Source organism: Phocoena phocoena, chromosome 16 (assembly GCF_963924675.1).
Source record: "Phocoena phocoena chromosome 16, mPhoPho1.1, whole genome shotgun sequence".
Lineage (NCBI taxonomy): Eukaryota > Metazoa > Chordata > Mammalia > Artiodactyla > Phocoenidae > Phocoena > Phocoena phocoena.
In genome coordinates, this window is record NC_089234.1 from 65,860,812 (window position 1) to 65,885,687 (window position 24,876).

General features: G+C 35.6%; 1 protein-coding gene across 1 annotated transcript in view; it reads left to right on the top strand.

Moving 5' to 3' along the window:
* The window catches only part of CTNNA3 (catenin alpha 3), a 1,581,444-nt gene extending 1,564,161 nt beyond the window's left edge, over nucleotides 1-17,283 (top strand). The window contains exon 18 of the mRNA XM_065894569.1: nucleotides 16,648-17,283. Within this exon, the coding sequence (XP_065750641.1) occupies nucleotides 16,648-16,935 (288 nt within the window). The 3' untranslated portion in view covers nucleotides 16,936-17,283. The remainder of the gene's footprint in view (nucleotides 1-16,647) is intronic.
* Nucleotides 17,284-24,876: the final 7,593 nt, after the last annotated feature.

A 24,876-nucleotide genomic window follows, 5' to 3' on the forward strand; every position in this document is an offset into this window, starting at 1 on the left:
CTGTCATATATGCCTTTATTGTGTTGAGGTATATTCCCACTGTGCTCACTTTCTGGAGAGATTTTATCATAAATGGGTGTTGAATTTTGTCAGAAACTTTTTCTGCGTCTATTAAGATGATCATATGGTTTTTATTCTTCAATTTGCTGACGTGGTGTATCACATTTATTGATTTGCAGAGACTGAAAAATCCTTGCATCCCTGGGATAAATCCCACTTGATCATGTTGGATTCGGATTGCTAGTATTTTGGTTGAAGTTTTTGCGTCTATGTTCATCAGTGATACTGGCCTATAATTTTCTTTTTTTGTGGTATCATTATCTAGTTTTGGTATCAGGGTGATGTTGGCCTCAGAGAATGACTTTGGGAGTGTTCCTTCCGCTGCAATTCTTTGGAATAGCTTCAGAAGGATAGGTGTTAATTCTGCTCTAAATGTTTGATCAGGTCCTGGACTCTTACTTGTTGGGAGCTTTTTAATTACAGTTTCAGTACTTGTGATTTCTTCCTGGTTCAGTCTTGGGAGATTGTATCTTTCTATAAATTTGTCCATTTCTTCCAGGTTGTCATTATTGGCATAGAGTTGCTTGTAGTTGTATGGTCCTTTGTAACTTTTCCTTTTTCATTTTTAATTTTATTGATTTGAGCCCTCTCCCTTTTTTGCTTGATGAATCTGGCTAAAGGTTTATCAATTTTGTTTAATCTTTTCAAAGAACCAGCTTTTACTTTCATTCATCTTTTCTGCTGTTCGTCTCTAGTTCACTTATTTCTGCTCTAATCTTTATGATTGATTTCTTTTCTTCTGCTAACTTAACGTTTTGGGTTTTGTTTGTTCTTCTTTCTCTAGTTGCTTTAGGTGTAAGGTTGTTTGTTTATCTGAGATTTTTCTTGTTTCTTGAGTTAAGATTGCATTGCTATGAACTTCCCTCTTAGAAATACTTTTGCTGCATCCCATAGGGTTTGGATCATTGTGCTCCAAACTTCCTCCTCAAGTTTCTTGTGTCTAATATTTCCTGTAACCTGTGTCAAACAATTAGGGTGAAAATGAGAGTATTATCTCTTCTACATGGACCTCATTGCCTTATGATGACTAATGTTAATGAAATATAAATTGCTATAACGACATATAAAAAGGTGTTCCAGCCTAGTCTAGGTATCATGGAATGCTTCCCTGAGAAAGTGATATTAATGTAACACCTAAGGGGAGAAGAGTTCCCTTGTGAAAAGGCTTGGAGGTGAGGAGAAATATGCGGCATATTTAAAATATTTTAGTTAGTTTAGTTTCATTGTATGGCTGGACCTCATAATGTAAAAGCAATAATAAAGTTGGTTAAAGCAGGAAGAGACAAGATAATTTAAGACTTTGGGATCTGTAACAAAAGCTTAGAATGAAGATAAGTCTAATGAAAATCCATCAGTGTACTGTAAAAGAAATGGTTTTGTTTTTTTTTTTTTTTAAGATCATTTTTAGTTTTAATGTAGAGAATGGACTAGAGGGGAGCATAATGGATAATGACCTGCTCTAAGGTAGTAATAGTTTAGCTTAATCCTGTCAATACCTTCCTTCTGTACTAACAGACCTTGGTGATTGATTGACTAAATGTTATGGGTGAAGGAGAATGGCGAGTCCAAGGTAATTTTACTGTACAAAGTGATACTAAAATTTCCCTATTGAGTTTACAATGTTTGTTTAGAATTGAAATTCAGGATGACAGACAGTACGGTAAAAACTGAAATGAGTGAGTAGGTGGAATTCAAATTTTCTATGATTCTAGCATTACAGAAGTGTGGTATACTGTAAGTAATACTTTATATTAAACCTTAGTAAATCAAAGAAGCATGTTTTTATCTTCAGAGGAGCCAGATCAAAAGTAGTCTAAATGTACATATAACTGAGGAGGTACTAGGGAGTAAAAAAGGAATAATGTAAAATATTTCATTAGCCTCCCAAAACAAGAAAGAAGAAAATAATAATATGAAAATATGTAAAATGAAACAATGAGTAATACGATAGTTGTAAACATAACCTGAGAAACCACAACACTGAATGAGATATATATTAGAACTATTTTCAAATACTGGTCAATAAATATCAGAAGACCACAATCTCTGAGAGAAGGAAAACAAACAAGGTGAGCCCTACATCAACTCCAGATTTCTTCCTAGAGACAATCTGTGGACTGTAGAAATGTTGCAAGAAACAAGACCAAAATACAAAAAACTAACCAAAATCCATTATATGTCAGCAGTGAAAAATTGGAGAATGACATTTTCAAAATAACCTTTACAGTAGCATCAAAAAATTATTAATAGGGAAAAATCTATTGTCATATATGCAAGATGTCTATTGTCATATATGCAAGATGTTTAAACCAAAAACGACAAACTCTCTTCATAGGTTGAGTCAATGTTGCTAAATTGTCATTTCTATCCTGCTTGATCCATATACTAAACATAATCCCCATCAATATCCCAGTAGGCATTTTGTAGGGCTTACTTACCAAACTACTTAATTTTATAAATCATTTTTATAAATCATATAGCAATTCAAATGACCTAAAATAATCAAATGGTTTAAAAGAACAAGTTTATATTCAATATATTTTACTTCCAAACATAAAGTTATATAGTATTTAAGATAAAGAGAAACATAGAAATGGAACAGAAAGTCCAGAAATGGACTCAGCCACATATGATCAATTTAATTTAATTTTGACAGTGAGCCCAAGATAATTCAAAGGAAAATAGTATTTTCACCGAATGGTGCTTGAAAACTGGTGAGTTATCAATAAGAAATAAATGTACTCTACATCACTCCATAAACAGAAAGTACAAAGTTGGCCCTAGCCTTAAATCTAAAACTTCAAACATCTAAATCATAAAAGAAAATCTTTGATAAATAGTTCATCAAATTTAAAAACTTGCACTTCTCAAGAGACTCAGACAAGAACATGAAAAGAAAAATAAGCCTGGAAGAAAATATACAAAGGACTTGTATCCAGAATGTATAAAAAGATGGTAATCTAAAAAATGAAGCAAAATATTTAACAGTTAATGAAGATGTGTGAAGATTCATTAAGTACTCTAATATATCCTCGACATCATTAACAATCAGAGAAAAGCCACAGTAACATTTCAGTTCAGAATGTCTAAAATTTAAAAAGATCAAAAAAACCAAATATGGCCTAGGATGTAATTATAATTTAATATTATTGCTGGTGGTAATTTAAAATGGTAACTTTGATCAACATTTTGATAGTTTCTTATAAATAAAAACATACTACAAAATAATTGTACAAGTATGGCCATAGCATCTTTCTTCATAATAATGAAAATTGTAAAAAAAAAAAAATGCTAGTCAACAGATGATTGGATTAGTAAGTTTTGGTATACATGTAAGTTTTGGTATACATATAAAAATTAATACTCCTCAACAATAAACATAATAAACTACTGATACATGCAGTAACATGGGTGAAGCTTGCTTTTCCTCAGCATTGTATTTGTAAAACACACAAAAAGTACATGCTCTAGAATTTCATTTGTATGCATCTCTAGAAAAGGTACATCTGATCTATATAGTGATACAAAGATCAGTTGTTGCCTGAAACCTGGGATGGGGATGGGCTTGACTGAGAAGAGGCTTAAGGAAACTATCTGATATAAAACAACACTGATATAGCAATACTAAAGTTTACTTTCCTGTATTCCTGACACATATCAAATTTGACCACATGTTGGGTCATAAAGAAAGCCTCAACAAATAGTACATTTTTGAAATCATTCAGAGCATGTTCTCGAATTACAATAGTATTTTAGGTAGAAGAAAACTAGTAAATCCTCTCTTACCAGGAAATTCAGAAAAGTAAGTATCTAGTCCATGAGGTAACTAAGAAATCAATGCTTAAATATTGAAAACATTCTCTGGTATGGAAGATGAATAAAATAATACCTGGTATCACCACTTCTGTACTGGTATTTCTATGTAGTGTAATAATGCAAGGGAAAAAAAGAAGAAATATAATTGTCAGTATTCATAGATGACATGCTTTGTATACTAAGAAAATCCAAAAATCTGGAAAAATATTTAAGAATTATTAAGAGCATTCTGCAAGGTCTCTAGATGCAGGTTAGTATAAACATAGAAGAATATGCTCAGCTTCATTAGTTATCAGGGAAGTGCCAATTAAAATCTTAAATATAAACCTGACAAAATGGCTAATGTGAAAAAGATGATGGGGAAAAAGGCATAGGTGAAGTTGTGTTGCAATTGGAACTCTCATATATTGCTGGTGGGAGTGTAAATTTGCAACAGCACTTTGGAAATCTGTGGATATGCATTTTTATGACTCTGCGATTGTACTCTCAGGTATCTGCCCAACAAAGTTTCATATATTTGTTCACCAAAACATACATGCCAGAATATTTATAAATTGCTACTCATAATAGCCCCAAAATATGTAAAAGTCCATCAACAGAAAAATGGCTAAATAAACTATATATTCTTTATGTAATGGAATAGTACAGCAGAATGAGAATTATTTGATCTTATAAATGAAATGATTGAAAGAAACCAAATATACAAGACTACACATTAAATTAGTTAACATGTGTTGTATATTTAACACATATGTAGATATTTTAATTATATATTAAACCCTATATATTTAATATGTGTATATATCTATCAGTATCTAGTAGAAAAAAGGGAAAACGTACTAAGAGTTTGACTGCTTGAGAATAAGTGAGAAGTGAAGAAAATATTGTCAGGGAGTATAGAAAACCTTTCAAAAACATTTAAATACTACAGTGAAGGAGGAGAGCGATCAAGATGGAGAAGTAGGAGGATACTGGGCTCACCTCCCCTCAAAAACACATCAAAACTACAACTACATGTACAGCAACTCTTGATGAAATCAACCTGGGGCCTAGTAGAACTGCTCTTCTACAACCAAAGCTATAAAGAAAGATCCACATGGAGTCTGGTAGGAAGGGAGGAGAAGTGATCTGGTTGAGACACACATTCCTAGTGGGGGACAAAGAAGAGGAGGGATATCACAGACTAGGGGATCTTCCCAGGGGTAAACATGGTTCAAGCCACATATTACTGGGATCTGACACTGGCAAGATGAGCCCCCTTAGCTGGTTTGAAAACTGGTGGGGATTACTGGAGGGCTGTAAGAAACCAAGACTCTACTCTTGAAGAATACACACACAGACTTGCTTATTCTCAGTCACAGCACAGAGGCAGCAAATTTAAAACTGCCTGGGGCTCTGTGCCCCTCAGCCTACACCAGGCTCCTACTCCAGACCCTCTTGCTTCAGTGCTGCTCCCCACTAGTGCAAGGCAACCACTGCCAACAAGAGTGCACAAACTTGGAGAGAATGGAGGCAGCTCAGACCCCGGACCTGCCTCTGATCAGGGCAGAGGCAGCCACTCCCAACTCTCTCATCTGTCCTTGCACACACTCTGGAGGGAGCAATGATAGCTCCAGGCAGAAACCACCATCACAGGAGCATGTGTCTCTTGCCCATTTGGGAGGGGTGGGGCCAGGTCAGTGGTGTGGCATCAACCTCTCCAAAAATGATCCAGTCTCCAGCCAAGGAATACACACAGGGAAAAATGAAACAAGCACAGAAGTAGCCTCAAGTCCCTAGGTTCTGGCCATATCTGAAACCAAGTCAGAGACTGCCACCACACCCAGGAGAAACCCAGCTCTCTCAGGGCCTCAGCTCCAGCTCCTTGGGGCTCACTCCCAACCCCATTAGGGCTGTGATGGCCATTGAGCATAGGAGAAGCCACAGTGTGCACCTGGCTCAGGCTCCAGCCTCTCCAACTCTAGCCCTATATCCCAAAAAGACTTTAAGAAAACTGAAATCATATCAAGCATCTTTTCCAACCAAAGCTCTATGAGACTAGAAATCAACAACAAGAAAAAAAAAAAAAAAACTGCTAAAAACACAAACATGGGGAGGCTAAACAATATGCTACTAAACAACCAATGGATCACTGAAGAAATCAAAGAAGAGATCAAAAAATACCTGGAGAGAAGTAAAAGCAAAACACAATGATACAAAATCTATGGGATGCAGCAAAACACAATGATACAAAATCTATGGGATGCAGCAAAAGCAGTTCTAAGAGGAAAGTTTATAGTGATACAAGACCAATTCAGGAAACAAGAAAAGTCTCCAATAAAAAACCTAACCTTACAACTAAAGGAACAAGAAAAAGAAGAAAAAAACAAAACCCAAAGGTGGTAGAAGTAAATAAATCATGAAGCTCAGAGGAGAAATAAATGAAATACAGACTATTAAAAAAAAATCAATGAAACTAAGAGCTGATTCTTTAAAAAATAAACAAAATTGGTAAACCTTTAGTCAGACTCATCAAGAAAAATAGAGTGAGGTCCTAAATCAGTCAAATGAGAAATGGAAAAGGAGAGAAGTTATGACCGACCCCACAGAAAAACAGATCATATGAGATCACTAAGAACAACTATATGCCAATAAAATGGACAACCTAGAAGAAACAAATTCCTAGACATGTGCAGTCTCACAACACTGAATCAGGAAGAAATAGAAAGCATGAACACAACAATTATCAATAATGAAATGGAATCAGTAAAAAAAAAAAAGAAAAAATCCCAACAAACAAAAGTCCAGGACCATATGGTTTTACAAGTGAATTCTACCAACTTTTAGAGAAGAGTTAACACCTATCTTTCTCAAACCCATTCCAAAAACTTGTAGAGGAAAGAATGCTTTCAAACTCATTCTGTGAGACAACATTAGCTTGATATCAAAATCAGACAAAGATATCACTAAAAAGAAAATTACAGGCCAGTATCACTGATGAACATAATGCAAAAATCCTCAACAAAATATCAGCAAATCAAATCCAACAATATATTAAAAGGATCATACATCATGATCAAGGGGGATTTATTCTAAGGATGCAAGGATGGTTCAATATCCACAAAAGGAACCATAAAAAAATCACATGATGCATAAAAAGCTTTTGACAAAATTCTACATCCATTCAATGTTAAAAACTCTCCACAAAGTGGGTAGAGAGTGAACATACCTCAACATAATAAAGGGCATTTATGACAAACCCACAGCTAACGCTATACTAAGTGGTGAAAAACTGACAGCATTTCCTCTAAGATCAGGAACAAGACAAGGATGCATACTATCACCACTTTTATTCAACACAGTATTGAAGTCCTGGCCACAGCAATCAGAGAAGAAAAGAAATAAAAGGCATCCAAATTGGAAGGGAAGAAGTAAAAGCGTCACTATTTGCAGGTGACATGATATACAGAATACCCTAAAGTCTCCACCAAAAAGCTGTTAGAACAAATAAAATGATTTCAGTAAAGTTGTAGGATACAAGATTAATAATACAGAAATCTTTTGATTTTCTATATACAAATAATGAGCTAGCAGAAAGAGAAGTCAAGAAAACAATCCCATTTACAATCACATAAAAAAGTATAAAATACTTAGGAATAAATTTAACCAAAGAGCTGCAAGATCTATATTCTGAAAACTATAAGACATTGATGAAAGAAACTGAAGATGATATAAATAAATGGAAATATCCCATGTTTATGAATTGGAAAAATGAATATTGTTAAAAATATTCATACTACCCAAAGCAATCTATAGATTTAATACAATCCCTATCAAAATACCCACAACATTTTGCACAGAGCTAGAACAAATAATCCTGAAATTTATTTGGAACTACAAAAGACCTCAAATAGCCAAAGCAATCTTGAGACAAAAGAAGAAAGCTGCAAGTTATCATGCTTCCTGACTTCAGACTATACTACAAAGCTACAGCAGTCAAAACAGTGCAGTACTGGCACAAAAACACACACAGATCAATGGAACAGAATAGAGAGCCCAAAAATAAACTCATGAACTTATGGACAATTAATCTATGACAAAGGAGGCAAAAATATACAACAGGGAAAGAAAGTCTCTTCAAGAAGTGGTGCTGGGAAAACTGGACGCTACATGTAAAAGAATGAAATTGCAAAAACAGAAACAGACCCACAGACTTAGAAAACAAACTTATGGTTACCAAAGGGAAAAGGTGGTGGGGAGGGATAAATTAGGAGGTTGGGATTAATATATGCACACTACTATATATAAAATAAGTAATCAACAAGGACCTACTGTATAGCACAGGGAACTCTACTCAAAATTCTGTAATAAGCTATATGGGAAAAGAATCTGAAAAAGAATAGATATATGTATAACTGAATCACTTTGCTGTACAGCTGAAACTAACAACATTGTAAATCAACTATATTTCAATATAAAATAAATTTTTTTTAAAGTATGGAATTATAACATTTTCTCACACCATATACAGAAATAAATTCAAAATGGATTAAAGACCTAACATAAGACCTGAAACCGTAAAACTCCTAAAACAAGACATAGGCAGTATACTTTTTGACATAAGCCTTAGATGTATTTTTTTGGATCTGTGTCCTCAGGCAAGATAAACAAAAGCAAAAATAAACAAATGGGACCTAATCAAACTTAAAAACTTTTGCACAGTAAAGGAAGCCAACGATAAAATGAAAACACAACCAACTGAATTGGAGAAGATATCTGCAAGAGATGTGTCATGTAAGAGGTTAATTTCCAAAACAACTAAACATCTCATACAGCTCAGTATCCAGAAAACAAACAATCCATATTAAAAAATGGGCAGAAGATCTGAATAGACATTTTACAAAGAAGATATACCAATGGCAAACAGGCACATGAAAAGATGCTCAACATTTCTAATCATCAGGGAAATGCAAATCAAGACCACAATGAGATATCACCTCACACTGGTCAGAATGGCTACCATCAAAAAGACGAGAAATGATAAATGTTGGTGAGTATGTAGAGAAAGAGAACCCTAGTTCAATGTTATTGGGAATGTAAATTGGTTTGTGGAAAACAGTAAGGAGGCTCCTCAAAAAATTAAAAATAGAACTACCACATGATCCAGCAGTTCCACTCCTGGATATATATCCAAAGAAAATGAAAACATTAATTTGAAAAGATACATGCAGCCCAGTGTTCAGAGCAGCATTATCTACAGTAGCCAAGATATGGAAGCAACTAAACATCTATCAAAAGATAAATGGATAAAGTAGATGTGGTGTGTGTGTGTGTCAGAAAAACAGAACATTACTCAGCCATAAAAAAGAATGAGATTTTGTCATTTGCAATAACATGGATGGACCTGTACCATATTATGCTTAGTGAAGTAAGTCAGACAGAGAAAGACAAACACTGTATTTTTTCACTTATAGGTGGAATCTAAAAATACAACATATGTCAGTATAACAAAACAGAAACAGACTCACAGATATAAACTAGTGATTAACAGTGGGGAGACACAAGGTAGGGGTATGGGATTAAGAGATACAAACTGCTATGTATGAATAAATAAGATACAGTATGTAATAATGTACAGCACAGGGAATATAGCCAATATGTTGTAAAAGCTTTAAATGTATTATGGTCTATATCACTGTGCTGTACACCTGAAACTAACATTGTAAATCAACTATACTTCAATAAAAATATAAAAAATAAACAAATACTACAGTGAAAAAGCCAATAGAAAGGAACAGAATGAAGATGCATTGGTAGAAAATAATTAGTAATTGTGCAAAATCTCCAAGAAGGCAGAGAGGGAATAGAATCTAGGGTATAATTAGAAGTATCACTTATAGAGAGAAAAAGAGATAACTTTCATTTTAATAAAAATGGACAAGAATTAAGGACAAGTTCAGGCAGTTTCATTTTGCTGCTTCTGTTTTTGTTACTATTTTGTTGTCTCCTTGCTTTCTTGTTTGTTTTATATTTTAAGTGAAGTAATCTGCAGAACAAGTGAGAATGTGAGGTGACAAAGGTTTGATTAGAGTGGAAGTTTGAAACAGTGTTTGGGTAGAATGGGTGCAATAATTGGCTAAAGACACAAAAGCATTGTCTCTCAGCTTCAGCTTGGTGGCCACCAATTTATCTAGAAACCCATCTGGCCAATGAGGGGATTCTCTAAGAGAGAGTAACCTATGGATCAGTGCTGGGAACATGGACCTCTTCTACTTGTTGGTTGTAGCAGACAGAAGCAAGCTAAGCAATGTTTACTACTGCAACTAGAGGGGTTAAAATGGTAGAATGATGATGATCAAGACAGGTGGAAAAATAGTGTGAGGAATGTGAAAAGGTCTATGAAATGGAAGTCCTTACATGGATTGGAGAACGGATGCTCTTTGGATCTTTAGCTTCACACAACCTAGTTTTTCCTTACCTATGGTCATGCAAGAGATGAGTGTACGATCTAGGACCAACAACGGTGCTTTCTTACTCTTAGCACAGACTCCTTGCAACGTCATTAAGATGTCAGGTTGAGTATTATCAGTAGGTGTCTGTGAAAAGGGCAGAAAAGAACTCAGAGCGCTGCCTGATGCTGGAGAGAACGGCACAGGCTGAAACACAGAAGGTCAGAGAACCATGCCAAACCCAGCCCCTCCTGCTAGCACTACTTAGTAAAGAGTCTGTGTAACTAGTAGCTGGGGTAAAATTGTTATAGAAAATTAGTTCTTCAGCTAATCATCTGCCTTTAAGCCAACATGACTATAGGATAGCTAATCACTAACATTACCAATAGTATTTCCAAAATAGGCCATTTCAGATAGAATTAAAAAGCATTCTGAGTAGCCAGCTGAATTGGTGTTATGTTTTTTATTATTTCCTTTTAAGATGACATAAAACGTTTTTGGCCTGGAAGATGTGCTTTAGAAAACAATAAGATCTGAAAATTGCTTTTTGACGGGACAATATATTACAACTGAATACATGTCATATTTCACTTCATGTATGGGGCCCTTTCAGCAGTGTTAAATTTCTTTAGTTATTCCATACATTGATTTTCCCCCTTTCAACTTAAGTTGTCCTTTTCTGTTGTCATGATCTGATGGAGAGCTGGCAAAGGACAAATTTACAAGATGAATCCTATCAGTGGCCCGCTGGAATAACTCTTCATGTTCAAGGAAGGTGCCACCTTCTCAATTTAATTATAAGCTTGACAATTTCAATTTGGATGTATAACTCCATTTTGACTAGCCTTAACAACGCCCCTTGTTTGATTTTCCCATTAAGCCAGGCTGCCTCTTTAACATTTTTGAATGCAACCAAAAAAGGAGAATGTTTTCAGTACAGGTCATTCTTCTAAAAATCTGTTCAGAAACAAAAGGATGTGTTAAGCACGTATTTGGATAAAATTAGGTCCTCAAGAAAAAAGTTCAGGGTGGATACTAAAAACATGTTGAATTAGATGATGTATTTTTGCTAACAAATGTGTATTTAAATATTTCCTAGGGTGTACAACTACCATTATTAGATCAGTCGTAAGTTAGAAAGACTGTAACAGTGTTTACTTTTAAGAAATATTTAAGCTGTCACTTGTTATCTACCAACACACATATGTAACGCCCTTTAACGTTACCTATGTTAACCTTATTTCCAAATACTTTAACTGAGCATTTTAAAACTAAGTACGGGTTAACGAGCAACTCCAGGGTCTGGGGACAAAATCCTGGTTTCTAGTGCAAAACCAAGGCAAACAAATTTATTTAATTTTGTTTGAGAATCAGAAAAAAAAAGTTTTCTTTGTATTTACAGTATGACACATTTTAAAGATGAAGTAAATGTTATACAATTCCATGTCCTAGAAATTATAATATGATTTGTTTATGGTTTATCTTTGCCTTATTGATATGTTTACTGAGATCTACATTTTAAAATTTTAAAGGGTTTTGTTAGAAAATATCTTTAATCTCGAAGTCTTCAAACTGTTTGGGGTTTATGAGGATGACTGAGTATTTCTACTTACTATTTCAAAAACATGCTGCTTGGAAAATAATGGAGTATAAATATTATCAGACTACCATCCTAACAAAATACATTGGCAAGTAAGATACCCTCATTTTTCTTAGTACCAACAAGCATACAAAAATTCTATAACCTTTCTAAAAATAGTTATTGAATAGTCATTTTTTAAATTTTAGGACATTGTATTAATGTTGGTGCAATTTCTTCAACTATACAATATCTGAAAATAAATACACATTGCAAGTGACATATTACTGAGAGGCAGTGTTGTGTAATGGGTAAAAGTACCAGGTACTTGAACAACACTGCCTTGGCTCCAATTCCAACTCTACCATTTAATAGCTGTGTCGCCTTGAGATAGCTACCAAACCTAGTTCCTTTGTTTCCTCATCTTTAAGATGGAGATAATAATAGTACTTACCTCATAGGATTGCTGAGTTAATTTATGTCAACTGTTTAGAACAGCGCCAACACATAGGAGGCACACAACAGATATTAGCAATTATTATAAGCTGTTATACTTGGAGCCAAACCGCACACATTTGCCTTTCAAGTACTACTTTTGTGCAGGTGCTACATCCACCAAGGGTCTTTAAGTTCAGGTAAACATTGAGACTTACAAGAATATCATAGGCTACCTTGGCACCAGTTTACCTAGAAGGTTATAGGACAGGAAATATATTTCTCCAGGCAACACCAGGCTTTTCTCTCCACAGGAGTCCCAGCAACTGTAGTTGCCATGGCACTTCACACAGGGGTTGGGGAGCTATCTATGCTTTCCCCAGGTGACAGCCCAGGTGCAAGGGTATGGGATCTACATCAGTGGGAGTTAGCAACCTCATGCAAAACACATTTCTGACAAAGGTCTTGTACCCAGAATGTGGAGAGTTAGAGTAGTATAGTACAAGACATTCTGGTGTTCTGACATAACGTAGATAAGGAACTTACAAAATTAAAAGAAGGAATAATCAGCATGTCTTTCTTGGATATTCCTCTTAACTATCAATAATTACAGTAAGATCTGAACAAAGATTTGCCAGCGAACATTCCACTCTGATGTAGTTGTTGAGGACTTTTATCACAGGTATTTAACTTCGAGTTTTGTAAAAAGATCCAGCCATTTTATGTATACATGAACAAAATTTTGACATTTTATGAGAGAAAAGAACATACCTTTTATTGTTGTTCTAACCCTTTTCCACAACAAAGGCTTGCAGACACATGTCTAACTAGGAGCAAGCCTTTTGTCTGAACACATTCTTAGAACTGGACAGATCTGTACTGTAGCTTAACTGAAATCACAGATTACATACCACAAAGCACAAAAGAGACATTACCATAAAATGAACTAAGATCTGTCGAGTGACAATATCGAGGAGGACTCTATTTAGATGGTCTTAATTTGGATTATTTGCAAAATACACCTTGCAGTTAGAGCTAACACTGGGCATCGTCTCTATATTCATGTAGATCCTCAAAAAAAAAAAGAGGCAGAACTTATGAACTATGTCCGATTTACTTTTGAACACAGACAATACCGAAGATCTTATTGTGACATTAATAGACCCATGAGTTCAGTTATTTTGAAACCACATCGGTATTGTAGACTAAGCACACGTCACTACCATAAGAAGGATGGCTATATTCCTATTGACCGTGGTAGGAGAACAGACTTCCACTTTACATAGATCACACGCCTTTAATTTGGATCAAGGTCGTCTTTATTTTTTTTAACCTCATCCACTTTTATGGAAAGAAGGCAACAGGAAGCTGCTTATAGGTACCTGCATGCAAATATTTACATATAACCTTAGGAGGTTTCAGGGCCTTAGAAGCCATTTCATTTCTCAGTTGATACCCTGATCAAAAACTCTTCATCCAAATCAGAGAGGATTGTTACCAGATGTTAGGAAAAATAGCTCGTTTTATGGCAAACATTTCAAGTTACATTTACGTAGAAGCCTTTTCAGTTGATGAAAGTGATTTGTAACGGTAAGAGAATTTTTGGACCTGAGTTTTATCGTCTGATTGGTTTACTCTACCAGGCCTTTTGGGTGAGATAACATTCTCGCTCGCACAGGTACACTTGTGAAATTCAGAAAACTTTGTTCAAGAAATTGAACACAGAGATCCCAAAGTGGTACATTAGCCTACTCAAATATGCTTTGTTTCCACAAAGGGAATTCTTTTGAATTCTTCCCTTGGAGGATTTTTCATTAAACTAAGCCTGGTAAGAGGACTTATAATACTTTTTGGAGACATGAAATTGTGCAGTTATTCTCTATGAGTAGGCCTGGGGCACTGCTTAGGCCTCAAACAAAATTCCCTACCATTTGCTTGGCTTGTCTGTGCCCCTTGCTTGTGTGGCCTGTGATTTGGCTAATAGCAAAAAGTCAGGCCTCTTAGGGCATATAGCTCTTGGACCTCAAAGATCCTCATAGAATGTCTTACAAGCTTTCCTCATGAAATAACAGTATTCTTGCAGCAATTGTCCTAATCTGTCTGCAGAACTAGTTTTCATGCTCTCCTAGAGGGATAATTTGTCCTGCGGTTTTCTTCAGTCTACTGGAGGACAAATCCTACTACAGTCATTTAGGATTTTTAAATAAAAAGATTTGTCAGAGGCCAGAATAAGAAACCACAATGGCACAGACGGGGCTTTGCTGATTCAGTGAGGAAAGAAGACAAGTCAATTTCCACATTTTAAGTCATGAATTTAACTTAAACCTCCTTTCAAGACTATAGGTTTATGTATAAAACCCACTTGTATGGGTGGGTTCATTTGCTTCAAAAGCAAATGAAATAAATACAGTCCATACGTGACAAGATTACAGAGCCAAAAGGAGAAGAGAATGTAAGTTTTACGGTGGAAGGCCAGAGGCCCTGGTGAAATCTTGAATGACAGCAGGTCCCTAGGACCTTCTTCTCCAGAAGACTTAATGGCAGCACAGAGCCCTGAGAATACACCAAATAGTTTCATGTTTCAAAGAGAGTACCAAGGATCCTCAATACTATTCAGGTTCATTCATCACTTAGAAAAACTTTCTTCTTACTACAGTGAGATTGGAGACGACTTTCAGAATCTAACTAGTCCTAGGAGGTCTTTAATGAAAATTGCTAATTATTAAACAGCAGATTTTAGCGTGCAGTTTGTCCACAGTGTAACATTAATTACAAAGTGTGTTAGTCTATTCAAAGTCTTTTTTTTTTAAGTTGTGTACAGATTCAGAAGTTCTAAGTGTTCTGTGAAATACATGTGAGTGCTTCATGAAATCCTGTTTGTCATTCCTGACACATACAAAGATTTTACATTTCTGGCTTCAATAAGTAAAAAGACTCAAAGATGTGTAGTTTTCAAGTATTACTGCCTTTCAAATTACATATTTTTTGGTGTTACCTTTTTACGGATTTCGGGGTCAGCCTATAATGGGGCTAATTAAATTTTTCACTGAGGAAACAGCCAGCTAGACCACTGCCCCAGGCACATAACCTGAGCTTACTACTTTCCTTCGCTCATTTATTCTGTGTGAGATGAGATTCCTCGAACTGCAAACTGAGTAGAGTACTCAGGCCAGTCAGCTGCTGATGGATTTCAGTAACTACAGAGGCAGTGTTTGAGCCTCACCCTGACAGCACACATCACAGCCAGGTGACAGTGGAAGCACATCTTCCTGTGTGAGTTGGCTGTGGGTGACAATCTGCCAGACTAAGATAATGGAAGAGGCATTATTTATATAAAAATGAACCAACTGGGCTTAGCTCTAAAGTATTTTGCAAGATCCTAAGACTATCACCTCATTTTGCCCTGAGATGGTTTTAGTGAACAACCCAGAAAACATAACAACAATTCCAAAATAGAATCATGTGGGAAAAGGTGTCTTTTAGTAATTTCATTGGTATATCTTTATAATTAAGCAATTTTGTCAGCCTTCCCAAGAAACAAAGGAAATAATTAATAACGACTATGTGGCAGTCTACTAGGCTCTTCACACATGTTATTTAATTTCAGTAAGTACTCTTTTCCTATTTTATATCTGAGGAAACTAGGAGAAAACAGTTAAATGATTTGTTTATGTTACTAAATGGCAGGCAGATCTGAAATTTAAACCAACTTTGACTGAAAAGATCTGTTTTAATACACTGCCTGTGATAGGTGTAAGAATTACGTGTTTTTAAAGAAGAGACTCTTGTAGGTGGAATTATTTGGGAAATATTCATGAAAATGAGTGGTATACATGCATGTGTATATGCATATGTGTGTATGCTATTTATCGTAGACTGTGAATTCCCTGAGAAGGTTTTTCAGTTGTTGTTTTATTAAGTTACTTATATATGATATAGCTTTTACTGCAGACAGTCGTTTCTTACAAAAGGGGTGAACATTAACCCTGGAAGTATGGAGATCCATTACAAAGAAAGCAGTGACCATCTGGTTCTTATGGTATGCTATAGAAGGTACAGAACTGATTTCACTGAAAACCAAGAAAAAGAAATCTAAGCTATCATCTTAGAAAATAGAATATGGAACTACTTATGCATCAGATGACTAGATAAATGATTAAAACTAGATTGATGTGCTAATTTACCTAGGTGTATAAAATGAGGAATAACTCATTCGTTTCTGGGATAAAAACAAAGTGGCACATTTCATTTTCTGTAACATTAAATCTCTTTAAATTCCTGATTACATTCTCTGAATAATAGTTTGTTTTTTTTGGTTTTTTTCTACAGTTGGACAGTGTCACCTCCCTGATCCAAGCAGCCAAAAATTTAATGAATGCTGTAGTGCAAACAGTGAAAATGTCTTACATTGCCTCAACCAAGATCATCCGAATTCAGAGTCCTGCTGGGCCCCGGCACCCAGTTGTTATGTGGAGAATGAAGGCTCCTGCAAAAAAACCCTTGATTAAAAGAGAGAAACCAGAGGAAACGTACGCAGCTGTCAGACGAGGCTCAGCAAAGAAAAAAATCCACCCAGTGCAAGTGATGAGTGAATTCAGAGGAAGACGTATCTACTGAAACCACTATTCTCCTCCAGGGTTTATATGACAAAGTCCGGGCTAAACACACTGCTTTCTTTTTACACTTGATTAGTTCTGTAAGTTCACTTAGAATTTAACCCACAAATAATGTAAAACACTGCAAGCCTAACCAACATGAGCGACGTATATTGGGGATCATGCCATTGTCATTTCTGCATGGCCAGCACCTAATAAGGAATCAACAGATGCTTTTTGAATGAATGAAATCTTCAGGGTCATTCAGCCTCTCCCATCACGGAGAATCTTATATTCATTACTAAATGAACACAGGAGACTCAAATGAGCCCTGTTCACCTGTAACAGCTTAAGTGTACTCACCCTCTTCATTTTAAATGAAAATAGCGATATGAGCTCTTGACTTGGTTTTCAACGGAAACAAAAGATTTCATAAAATACTCTCCCATTTAATCTCCATACTTCCTTTATCTGATGTAACCTGACAGACATGTGTGATTCCTTCTACAGGAAAAAAAAAAAAAAAAATCACTCTCTAGATATTTGTAACAATTGTTGTCAACTGATTGGGCTAATATCCATCAGAAACTAACCAAGCTTGAGCAATCAAGTTACTTTCTGGATTTTCAAGGTCCGCCTTAATTATTTATGAAACAATTTATTAACATTATAAAGTTTACAATGAGTTTTCATGCCACAAGTGTGCGTTTTCAGGACTCGACTGTGTTCTGCTGTTCTGCACGTTGAGTTCTGGATTTAAAAAGGCCCACCAGAATACTACATATATGGAGGAAGAGTTATCATCCATTGGGGAAATGGGCATTTAACTCTATCCCCAAACGAGTTATGACTGATAACAGAAATGCAAGGAGTTCTGCATGACTCCGTTTGTATCACCTTGCAAGTGTAATTAAAAGGAAAAGGCCAGTTTGAAAAATATTTTGTCATTGAGTAAAATATAACAAAAAATGTGTGTGGTACCGCTGAACTCTGAAGTAGAGTTTAGTGGCAATGAAGCTGGAGTGATTTTAATAACATTTTTAAAAATAAAAGTCTGAGGTCATTTTATAACTGCAATCAATGTGCTGGTGCCGAATTGAGTTCATAGTGCACTTTATAATAGTTTCAGAGTCTAGTGCGTTGCTCTCTCTTTCTACTTCTGTCTGTCTGTCTGTCTCTGGAGGAGTTAAGTTTCAGTTTTACCTTTTCTCATGCATAGAGTTCCCATTCACAGGATTATAACATGAATTTCCTATTCTACTTTATCAAAGTTATACCCACATCGTAACTTCACTTTGTAAAACATTTCCATCAATGAACTGTTTCAACAGCCATGTCATCTTAGTTTGACTAGGTAAAGTTTAAACATGCAACATCAGTTGATGTTAGGAGGGCCAGTTTGGGTAAAAGAATGTGTGAAACATAAGAAGGCATAAAGGTTGAGAGCGTGATGTGTGCGGTATGTTGAACAAAATGGTATGGGAAATGTTGAACAAAATGGTATGGGAAAGGGATTTAATCGGTCAATATGTTAATATATTATGGGGAAAATGTAAACTTTTTTCATTGTAATACGTTATATTGTTCTTCCAAAACGCTAGGTTACCTGGGCTAAGTATTGATACATACACTTTCTAAGAGTGAAAGCAATACGCTCCTGCCTCTCTTGCAGTGTGCGCTGGCCCACGGTCAATATTATTCTGGACAGAGTCCACTCCCTCAAAGAAAAGGCAGTGCAGAAAGGAATTAGAGAATCCAGATAATTATATTGTCCAGGACTAGCTAGCTAACTGAGGCAAAACAGGGAATTTCTTTTGTTGACATGCTACCATCATTTTCTGTTCTAAGATAGACGTTACAAGAGTTACATCTATGACACTTCCTTTTGTCAGGTAGAAGTATGAATTTACAATTTAGTTGAGAAAATAATTTCTTAAAAAATTACCAAACTACTAGTATATCTATCTTAGTTCCTAAAGCCACATGTTCAAGAATCGTAAGAGTCTCATTTACAAAATCTAATGTCTGTTTAATTCTACATCAGCTTTCCACAGGTTAGAGTTTAGAATGCAGCGCTGGATGCCAAAAGAACATAACTAATTTGAAATTATACACTTATCAAATAACCTCTGTATCTATCTTAAGAAAAGGACTCTTTAAAAATGAGATGTGAACAGGTCCTCCTCTTCAAAGTAGAGGGATTTCCAGCTTAGCTCAAAGCAAACAACTATAATTAAGCAAAACTTAATTAAAAAAAAAAAAACATTAACTTGGAGAATGTCCCAGGAGTAAAGTCTGGTGCGATAATCAAAGGTGCAATAAGAACAAGATGTACAGAGCTGAGAAGGACATCTGTCCACCTGACTCAATTCCTGCAGTGGGCAGCATTTCAGGATTTAATTCAATTCAAACCCGCTAATAGTATAATACTTAGAAGAAAAATTAGCAGCAAATATATTAACAAATCCTCCCATTATAAAACATAGTTAAATGAATCTAATCAGTAAGTATGAAGGTGGTGTATATATTTATAACTGAGCCCTTCTTCTGGCAGGGGAATGACAGAAATTTCTTAATGAGAGTGATTGCTTGGTGGCCCATCTATGCATCTTTTGAAATTGCATCACAGAGATTGGTGCTTCTTCTAATGATACTTTTGCTTTATCTTGCTAATCAAAACTCACCTTTCTCTTTTAGTGAAATTGAGTTATGTTAATTTATGAAGGAAAAATCATCTTTGGGAGGGAGGAGAGGGTTTATATCACCTTTGAAGGACAGCAGTTCCGTCCTGGTTAGCCACCAGCATCACTGGCAAACATTAGACTGAAATCAGAATGGTAAGTTAGAAAATATCTGTGAATCCACTCAAGATTTTTTAGTTAGGAAAACTGGAAGGTTTCCATTAAATAGGAAAGGTGATAAATATAAATCTTTCCCTTTTACTTATCACAAGTGGAAATTAATGGCTTAAAATATTTCCTTCTTTCTAATGGACTAAATGAATGAGTCTGGAAAAAATTCAAACACTAAACTTCTAAGGAAATTTGTTAATTATTCCCTTTCTGCTTGTCCTATGACATGAACGAAAACTGTGAATGTATTAGAAAATACAATATTCTTAAAATTGCCTTCTGGTCTTTGCAAATCTCTGAATTTATCAGTATTAAGATAACATATACGTTCCCCATAAAATTCCTTCTGTATGAGGGGTAAGTACCTCCACAACTCTATAGAAAGGCCCGTGTCGTCAGGCTGACATCCTTGCACACTTAACATCTTCAGAGAGGTCAGTTTTCAAGTCAGAGTAAAGCAAGATATTTAAAATTGTGAGCACACCGTTAAGTGCCCAATCTGGGCCTCAAACCTAATAATTAGTGCTCCTCAAATTTAATGAGTGGCTGAAAAGACTAATGTCTGACAACAGAGAAAGTATTTCCAGTGACTTCCTACACCTTCACATTCAGGGTGGTCTTTTCATCTCACCATCCCTGAGCTCCGTATCTTCCTATAAACTGCTGACAGTTTACTACCAGAATGATGCAGCAGGCCTGCTCATCCCAATCAGTTACCCCCAAATAATGTCCTTCCCTCTTAGTTCAAAATCTCTCTCGCTCATCTCTCATCCCCTTAGGAGACCATCCCACATATCAACTGATTAATACATTCTGTAGCATTCTAGTTAAAAGTACTAATTTTAATTCCCAATGCCATTATCTTTTTTCTTTTTTCTTTTTTTTTTTTCTATTCCAGAAAACATTCTTATCTTTTTCGGTGTCAAATGAACACTTCCATGCTAGGCACTGTGGTTCCCATGGATACATATTTCTGTACAGTGGCAGAATGAGTAGAGTGAGATCGAGACTTTTCCTGGTGGTATTTACCTTTCTCTAGTGAAGTCCTTGCAGAGCTGCCAGCCTGTTTCATCTTCATTGTAAGTAATTCTCTAGGTTAGCAAAGCAAGTGCCAGAATATCAAGTTGAATAAAATCTGTACTTTTGTCTGCCTGTCTTTTGTTAAGACAGGCTGCTTATTGCATATTTAGGTATCAAACAGCCATTTTTCTTTTTGGAAAGTCAGAAATACTTCTGTTTGACTGCATCAGAAAATTTAGGGGCATCCAGTTAAAAGACTGTAACTTCCATATTATTTTAATAATTCTTTTTAAGGCAACTAGAAAAAGGTCTGCAACCTTAAAAATGTATATTTATCATTTTCATTTATATGTCACATACCAGAAAACAACACTTAATCGGACAAAAACCCTATAGCATTTTTTGTCATAACTCTCTTTCCCTATCATTATAATATCTTTAATATTAGTAAATATTTTGCATGTTACTGCCAAATAAACAAGCCAGGCCTAATGACAGAAGAGTCTACACACAAAGTAGTTTCAAGTTTTCATTTTGGTTCTTTGGGTCTATTAGGATAGAAAAATGTGGATGTTACTAAAACCAGGTGTGTGCAACTAAAGAGGTAATCAAGGTTTTAACACTCTCCTAGACATCTGAAAGAGAGAAGGATTAAAATTTTTAATGCATTCTTTTGCCGTTTTAACTAATTTACATGAACAAGAAACATTTTCTATTAAAGCAAAAGAAAGAATAATTTCCTATATTAATCATTTTACATGTGAATTTTCTTCCCCTACCAAGATAGACAGGACTTATTCCTGAACACTTCAAAAGAAGATTATACTAACTGAGAGAACCGCTTGCAAATGGAACCCAACCTTACCAGAATCCCACCTACAGATAATAGATGGTTTGTAGGGCTGGCCTTTATGTAGATCCTGGGATGAGATGTTTCATGGCTGCAGGCTGGCTTCTAGAATCCAACAGTCCCCACTGGTTTAGGAGAACAAAACCCAAGGAATGAACTTCAAAATGAATTTAACAAGTTGGAGGGGGAAAAAAGCAGTAAATACAGAGCAGTTCTAAAAGAAAGTGGGTAAGAAAGTGACAGAGGTAGAGGAGGGAATAAGAAAGGTAGCTGCAGAAGCAGGTAACTTTTATACCAGAGGGAGGAAGAGTTTTGAGTTCTGTGACGATTAGGCAGCCTTCTCCTGAGGAAGATTTTAAGGATAGGATAGGGCACTTATCTTCGGCAGTTTGGGTGAAGTCGTGTCAGGGCAGAGGACAAACTATATAACTTCTGAGGATCATTTAGTGATATTGTTTGCAAGATGAGAAATTGAAATTCAGCCAATTTTTTAGCATGTTGGTGGGTGAAATTCTCCCCAGTATCAGAGTTAATCGGGATATTATATATTTAACAAATATCTTTTGAGCAACTTTGCTGTTCCAGGCACTGCTCTAGGTTCTTAGGATATACCAGATAACAAAACAAACAGTGATTCTTGCCCTTATGGGCAGACTCTGTGTTGAATGCTATTACCTTATTTAATTTTTTCAATAACCCTAGGAGATAAACATCATCAGCTCTATTCCTTAGGAAAAGAAACTAAGGAGACGGATCTTGCTTGAAAACTCACTGGCCTTAAAATTTGGTTGCACTCTAGAGTCTGAACTTTTAGCCACCACACCATCCAGATTTCCTGGAAAATGGGATTGGAGTTTTTAGTTGAAAATGAGATGCACATTTCAAATGCTGGCTGGCTTCCTATGTAAAAGCAAAAGGATCAAAACTTAAATATTTATGGTATATAAATCCATGCCTACATCACTCAAAGCAAACAAAAAGCAGGTACATAAGTAATTAGCTGAATGTTATAACCTCTAATAATTGAATAAAAATATCAGATATATGAGGAGTGAATATTTCATCTACGTGATCTGAAATCAGATGAAAACACCAAATTACTTTCACTTCCACAGAGGTGAAATCTTCCATGGAGATGCCTGTTTAAAATCCATCTTTAGCATTGACTGGTGAAAACAATTTGTTGACACCATTTCTTTCCTTCTTTACTGCTAATGTGTGTTTAAAATTATATATCCCAGGGAGGATGGGCCAAGGATTATTGAAATAAGCTAAAGTTTCTTTGTATTCCACACTGACTGAACCATAGGAAATGTATGTTTCCTTCTTTATAGAGGTAACAATGTATACAGTATGTGTCTGACTGTAAACAAATTTAGTCCTTTAACTTTACATGGTCCTTCTAGGATCCTAGAGACAACTGAAGTCTAGACTCTCCCTCTTGCCCATGTTGCTGGATAGACCTCCCTATCTCAGGCCTGGGGTAGTTAAATGACTTTCTAATCTTTCTTAAAGTAGGGCCAGAAATGTTTCCTTAAACTGGGAATGTATTTATTTGGGGTCTTCAGTTTTGGGTACCTGGCAGTCATGATGGTGCCTGCTGCCAACTGTCATAAAAGGAAGCTCTGGAGGGAAACTCTGAAAGAGGCTCAGATTTCTAACAACCATCTCTAAAAATCTCTTCAATGTAGGATATATACAACAGCCACTTAAATGGTATTAGCAGAATACTAATTCTACTTAGGTCCTGTGTTTTCATTCCAAATGAGGTATTTTTTAGTTATAAAGTTTTCTTTCCTTTGCATTTTCAAGAAGAATGCTTATTTTTTGTTCTGGGTATTTGGTCTTAAAGATACGCAGCATCTCTAAACATCTTAAAGCCCCCTTTCAATAATTATATCAATAGTTCAAAGCTGGCAGATTACTTTTTCTATTCAGACAACCATGTATTATGTAGTCCCAGGCCAGCCCTCAACATGTCCATCAGTTTCCCATCTTTATGAATTATCTGAACCTCTCTGTGATACTCAGTGATAGTCTAGCTAAGACTGACAAGTCTGGGCTTCTAACATCAAATCTGGATTGGAGTGTTTATTCATAAGGCAAAGGGGCAAGTCTGAGAGGTTAGTTCACACTCTCAGTTACACCGAACTTTTCTTTTTCCTTAAGCTTTAAACATAAAATTAATTTTGAAAATACTGTAGAGATAGTATTCCATTGCTTGCTGAATCTTATACCATTATAACTCTATTTTTATGTGCTGGTATACAGTGAGATATAAATATGAGAATTTCAGCAACTGTCTTGCAGGGTTAAGCTGTGCTTCTGACTGATTTTGAAAATTGTCCTTGTGTGGTAAAATTCCTCCAAAGAAAATTTCATTGGCCCTGAATGACAGCATAATAATTTTTCTTTGATATCCATGACTAACAACTCCCTGAAAACAGAAGTAGACATATGTTATGCCCAACTTAGTACCTAATAGTTGGGACTTTAAAAAACAAAACAAAATTTTCTTGAGCAAGTTTTCGGGTGATTAAATAAGAATTAAAACTTCCAGTGAAAGATTTCCAGATGCCCCTGCTTTCCATTTTGATTATGTTTTAGTTCCATACTGACTTGGCAAAAAAAAAAAAAAAAAATTCACTTACTTTACCTTATGTCCTTTTACAGGCAACAACTTTGACATTTTAAACGTAGTGACATTTCTGAAGGTAGCATGCACATTGTAAATCAGGATGAAGGGAGATTTAAGCTGACAGCCTGAGATTAAATAAAAGCAAGCAGTTGATAATAGTCATGTTTATTGGAGCAATATCTTGAGAACTTAAGTTTAGTGGCATTTGAGGTGTTTCAAACTATCAGTACCTTGGCTTCTACACCTCACCCTGCTCTGCAGAAGGCAGAATGGGGCTGAGTGAAGCAACCACTCAATAACTGCCAATTCAAAGTAGGTTTATGGTTTGGCCATAGATAAACTTTGGCAAAAGCACTTGTAGAGCTTTCTGGTCATTATTTATCCTTAAAGTCAATTTCACCAATCAATAAAAATGAATTATTTATCCAGGAATAGGTAAAGCTCTTTAATACCCTCACGACATTGACATAGAAGGTCAGATATTCCTTGTTTGGGATTCTGCATTCCTTTTGTGCTTAACTGAATCAAATTTTTCTTTTTTATTGTGTTCTCAATTTTTTCACGCATGTAACACTGGGTTTGTTTTGAAATTATGCAGTATTA